Source organism: Oncorhynchus mykiss, unplaced genomic scaffold, assembly GCF_057628025.1.
Source record: "Oncorhynchus mykiss isolate SJ-2025 unplaced genomic scaffold, ASM5762802v1 scaffold111, whole genome shotgun sequence".
Taxonomy (NCBI): Eukaryota; Metazoa; Chordata; class Actinopteri; order Salmoniformes; family Salmonidae; genus Oncorhynchus; species Oncorhynchus mykiss.
Genome location: NW_028322110.1, coordinates 25311 through 31273, shown reverse-complemented (window position 1 = coordinate 31273; position 5963 = coordinate 25311). Strand labels below are relative to the sequence as shown.

Here is a 5963-nt window from a genome sequence, read left to right as displayed (position 1 = left end):
AATTTCTCTACCTTAAGCCACCTCCAACGTCATTTTAGAGAATTTGGCTGTACGTCAAACTGGCCTCACAGCTGCAGAACACGTGTAACCACGCCAGCCCAGGACCTCCACATCCGGCTTCTTCACCTGCGGGATCTTCTGAGATCAGCCACTTGGACAGCTGATGAAACTGAGGAGTATTTCTGTCTGTAATAAAGCCCTGGGCCTGGCTACCCAGTGGGTGGGCCCATCACCACCCATGGCTGAGCTCCTGCCCAGTCATGTGAAATCCACAGATTAGGGCCTAGTTTATTTATTTCAAATTATGGATTTCCTTAACTGTAACTCAGTAAAATATTTGAAATTGTTGCATTTTACATTTTTGTTCAGTGTAGTTTTAACCATGTCTTGAGGCTATACAGTGTTTGTTTACATTACTGACAAACATTGGAGCAAAGCAAACATATTTCTTGGGCTCTGATAGGGTACAACAGTTGAACTAAGCTCATGAGGTATTTACACGTTTTTATTGTGTAAGAATCTATGGGCATACTGTTTATCATTAACTTCTAAGTCTAAAATGTTTGTAGCAACAACGGAATTGAGCTTTAACGTCCATGGGAATCCCACGTCTTCCACCCTGTCTCTCAGGCTGCAGGAGCCTGCCGCCACCACTAGGAGACAGAGGAGCACCAGCCTAAAAAACGGACTGAAGGAAAGCTGAACGGCTGCTTTGGGGATGGACTGTAATTAGCATAACATCCTATATTATTCTCAGCCATTGGGAAATTTGAGTAGAGGAGAGACTGGACGTAGAACTTGGGCCAACAATTTTTGTATAATTCAAATGATTATTAGCCATTATTATTTTGTACCTTTGGTGAAATGGAGCATGGCCATGTCTTCGTGCTTCATGGTTAAGAAGTTTCTCGGCACTACGCTGTATCATTGAATATAATCCTTCCTTACCTGAGACCTTGTGTGTGAGTTTTCTGTCAGTTGCTCATTTCCTGGTCCAGTAAAGACACTAGGTGGTTTTGAGTGTTTGCTGGGTTTGACGAATGGTTCTGTCTGCCCTCTACTCTCTGCCCATCACACACACACACTCTCTCTCTCTCTCTCTCTCTCTCTCTCTCTCTCTCTCTCTCTCTCTCTCTCTCTCTCTCTCTCTCTCTCTCTCTCTCTCCTCTGTCTCAGAGAGGAAGATATGATGTTTTTTCTCATGCCCTCTGCCCTCCAGTGGAGGCTGCTGAGGGGAGGACGGCTCATAAGAATAGCTGGAATGGAGTCCGTGGACTGGCATCCTACACATGCTTGATATTATTCCATTCACTCCATTCCAGCCATTCTATTCCATCCATTATCATGAGCCTTCCTCCCCTCAGCAGCCTCCACTGCTGCCATCCCATCTAAAACCACACTACCAGCCAGATCAATACAGCTATCTCAACTCTGCACCTCAACAGGCTGTGTCGCACTGGTTGCATTGGCATCGTAGGCGTGTGTGTGTAGCGTGTGTTTGTGTAGAGTGTATGTCTCAGTGATGGTCACAGGGTCCACTGCCTGACGCTGCGTGACATCATTTCTGTTAGACGGGCGGAGATCGAGGCGCGGTTATTAACCCGGCTCGGGCAGTTAACGGGGCTCAGTTGGACGGGGCACGAAGCCGGTGCGTCTTTGTGAAAGAAAAAGTAACATCAAACTGGATACGCAAGAGATGCTTATTATTCAACCACTATTGAAGGAAAAATTAAGTTGAATCAGAAATAAGTGCGTCTTTATTGTTATCGGTGCGTCATTGACAGAAAGTGGACCTGGTCGAGTTGCGCATAATCAAAGACCGGGAAAAAAGAGAGGAATAATTCAGTATAATGGGGATAAATATGATTACATTATCATCATGTAATCAGTGAGGTGTTGTCATCACCCTTTTTATTCCAGTCTTTCACAGCGCTCAGAGGAACTATAAAGCATAGGCCTATACTCTATATCAAACAATCGAAAGATAAAGGAATATGTTTGTTTTTTCTCTCCCTACAATTTAATTAACTGATCTGATATTTGTGGCTGAAGTCTTCTCGGACTCATTCCTTATTTATTGACGATGACGGCTCAGTGCGGGTCTCGTTTCGGCACCTAGTCCTTTTGGACAGATGGAAGCTGAGGAGCGCAGATTGTTGGGTGACTTTTTACATCTTCAAACTGTCTCTACTGCGTGATATGGTTTCACTACGAATGTGAATGAATAGCAACTTTTTAAAAGGCATTTCATCAGCCCAAGTATCATTCCATGCGTCTCTGCGTCCTGGTGCGCTTCATTGCGCTGGTGAGATTCGGGGAGTGTTCCGATTTCATGGTAGGCTATAATTAAGGACGTTTTACTTCAATGCATTTAATTTAAATAGAACACGGTCTATGGATTGCCTGAAGGACCTTTACTGCTTCAAGCACTACGTTTGGATGACACATTTTTCTAGCGCTTGTTCAAGCAATTTAATAATTTTCCCCAGAAGAATAACTATCCAAGCATCAGCGGTGTGTGTGTTAGTTAATAGATACTTAGTCATTTAATTGCCTGATTAAATGAGATTAATAAAGTAATTATTTATTTGAATATCCAATAACAATTTAGTGGATATATCCGCACCTGGATGTTGAAAAGAGACATGAAAGAGAAAGTGCGTGACTGGAGGAACAAAATTATATTTTCACACGGGAAAAGTTGTTAGTCTCGGTGATGCCTTGGGCAAAGCGGTACAATCTTTTTTTTCTCTCTCATTTTAATTCAATCATCTAGTGCATAAAGTTCCAAGTGGACGCCTCTTGAGCCCAACAGCCATGTCTCTGTTTCTGCGTCAGAGCCCCTCCATTTACTGCACTCTCACTGGACAACAAGTCTTCCTCAAGGGATTAAGCTAGCAGATAACAGAAACCTATCTCTTCTTTCGCCTTCACTCACTCTAAACAGAATTCCCTGTCCCTGTGAGTTTGAGTTTTCTCCAAAATTCTAGCTTCAGCTGGCATCGCCATGGCCATGATCCCAGATATTACATGCCTGTCAGGGCCAAGGGTGAACTTGAACATCAGCTTCACCTTCGGGCCCACCCCCTGCAACCAGACAGTACTGCGAACCGCACCCTATTCCCCAGAGGCCACTGCGTTGTTCGCCACCGCGATCACCCTCATGATGATCCTCACCATCGTGGGCAACATCCTGGTCATCATCGCCGTACTGACCTCGCGCTCGCTCCGCGGCCCACAGAACCTCTTCCTGGTCTCGCTGGCCGCAGCCGACATCCTGGTGGCTACCCTCATCATCCCCTTCTCGCTGGCCAATGAGCTCCAGGGATACTGGGCGTTCCGCTCACTGTGGTGTGAGATCTACCTGGCGTTGGACGTCCTCTTCTGCACGTCCTCCATCGCTCACCTCTGTGCCATCTCATTGGACCGCTACCTGTCCATCTCCCGGCCCGTGTCCTATGGCGCCCAACGGACCCCCGCGCGCATCAAGGCGGCCATTGTGGTGGTCTGGCTTCTCTCGGCCGCCATCTCCTTCCCTCCCCTCCTCTCCCTGGATAAGAGCGAGGGAGGGGTGGAGGTGTGTGAGCTGAACAACGAGCGTTGGTATATTCTCTACTCCACCATCGGCTCGTTCTTCGCCCCGTGTCTCATCATGATCGGGGTCTACATCAAGATCTACCAGATTGCCAAGCAACACACAAGATGTCCGCCAGGGGAAAAACCCAACCTTAACACAACTCCCGGCAACGCGTCTAGCAACACTCCAACAGCCCACGAACCTGGACCTGTCATTAGCCCCCAGCCCAAGCCTCTCAGCCAACTACAGCACAACAGAGGGGAGGGAGGGAAAGCAGACGGACAATCCAAGAATGCCGTACCTTCGAAGAGTCTCCCTGTCTCCTCCCCCTCATCTCCTCCTCCCCAGAGCGAGACCCAGGCCAAGACCCCTACCGGCCCACAGATTGAACCACAACCCCAGACCCAGCCTTCTTCACCAACCTCTGTCCCCACCTCACCCCAGCCTCCCTCACCCACCATAGCTCTCTCCCCCACACTCCCCCTTGCAGACACCCAACCTGGGGAGACCCACAGACAGGGTGAGAGACAGGAGAAGAGACAGAGAAACACCACCAATGATGACAGCTTCAGCTCTGGCTCCGAGGCAGAGGCAGAGATGAGTGGAAAAAGAAAGGGGTGGGGAGGGAACAGGACAGTTAAGAATAATGGAGGGTCAAAGTCTGGAGGTGCAGGGTTAAAAATTCAACCTCTCTCTTCTCTGACCTCTCACAAGTTCAAAAATACTGTTGCCACACCCACCAGCACAGAGCTGGCCTTTGACAGGCCAGGGAAGGCTCAGGTCACGCCAATGTCTCGGCGCAAGGCCATGGTGAATCGCGAGAAGCGCTTCACGTTTGTCCTGGCTGTGGTAATCGGGGTGTTTGTCATCTGCTGGTTCCCTTTCTTCTTCTCATACTCGCTGCAGGCCATCTGTCCTGAGACCTGCACTCTCCCAGATCCCCTCTTCAAGTTCTTCTTCTGGATTGGCTACTGCAACTCCTGTCTGAACCCTGTCATATACACCATCTTCAACCAGGACTTCAGGAAGGCCTTCAAGAAGATCCTCTGTAGGGACACCAAGGGGACAAACTTCTAGAGTGGATACTGTAGAAGGGACACCTTATTTTAGAGTATATGCTGTGTAAGGACACTAAGGACAATGACTTCCAGAGTGGATATACTGTAAGGATAGATTTTAGCTTTCTTGTGTAAGAAACCACAGACAATCTGCTGAGTCCATCCTTTGCTGAACATTCCGTTAGATCAGATTAACAAAAGGCTGAACTATGGAATGCTGGAGTAGATCAAGATGCTCTGATTTTCCCATTGGGGGCAGTGGGAGAGGAGGGGAGGGAGAGACGCAATATACCTGAAAAAAAAAACTCTGTTACAGCTTGTTTAGTGATCGGAACAAAACAGGGCCATCAGTCATGAGGACATGTTGCTCAATTTACATTATAAACTGGGTGGTTCGAACCCTGAATGCTGATTGGCTGACAGCCGTGGTATATCATGGTTATGACAAAACATTTATTTGCACTGCTGTAATTATGTTGGTAACCAGTTTATAATAGCAATAAGGCACCTTGGGGGTTTGTGATATATCGCCAATATACCACGGCTAAGGGCTGTATCCAGGCACTCCGCGTTGCGTCTTGCATAAGAACATCCTTTAGCCATGATATATCGGCCATATATCAAACCTCCTCGTGCCTTATTGCTTAAGTATATCACTGCTTGCATCTTTCTCTCTATAAGCAAACCAAGGCTGCTCTCTGTTGAATAATTTGTCTGTCTGTATATCTGGATTCCCACAGCCATTACCTCTAGCCTTGTGACTGGCCACTCTGAACTACAAGGATGCAGTATCAGGAGAGTGTTCTTAGACATTACCAGGTACTGTCCACCGCAAGGACAGAGATTGGGAAGGAGAATGTGTGGTAGAACGTGTGCAGTAGAATGTGTTCCTGGAGTTCTCTGTGTTCAAGAACTTGTAGTGTGTGAAGGGAGTTTGTCCAGGTGTCCAAGGACAGACAAAGAACATTACATCCTTTACACCAGTGTTTCCCAAACTCGGTCCTCGGGACCCCAAGGGGTGTCGTTTTTGTTGTTGTTGCCCTATCACTACACAGCTGATTCAAGTCATCAACTAATCATCACGCTTTGATCATTTGAATCAGCTGTGTAGTGTTAGGGCAAAAACCAAAATGTGCACCCCTTGGGGTCCCGAGGACCGAGTTTGGGAAGCGTTGCTTTACACCTTGGATGACGATTGGCCTCTGTCGTGAACTCATACACTGTGACGGACATGTTTTAAAGGGGACAACCCAGCTGTATTTGTGTCTTGTGTTCAGTGTCAGAAATGCACCTTTATGGTTTAATATAAGTATGAAATTAATGTAAAC

General features: G+C 47.2%; 1 protein-coding gene across 1 annotated transcript; it reads left to right on the top strand.

Moving 5' to 3' along the window:
* Positions 1 to 1420: 1420 nt before the first annotated feature.
* LOC149969216 (alpha-2B adrenergic receptor-like) lies at positions 1421 to 5661 on the top strand. Its single transcript, XM_090229010.1, has one exon. It carries the CDS (start codon positions 3008 to 3010, stop codon positions 4652 to 4654), a length of 1647 nt encoding a protein of 548 aa, XP_090085136.1. The 5' UTR covers positions 1421 to 3007; the 3' UTR covers positions 4655 to 5661.
* The last annotated feature ends 302 nt before the right edge of the window (positions 5662 to 5963 follow it).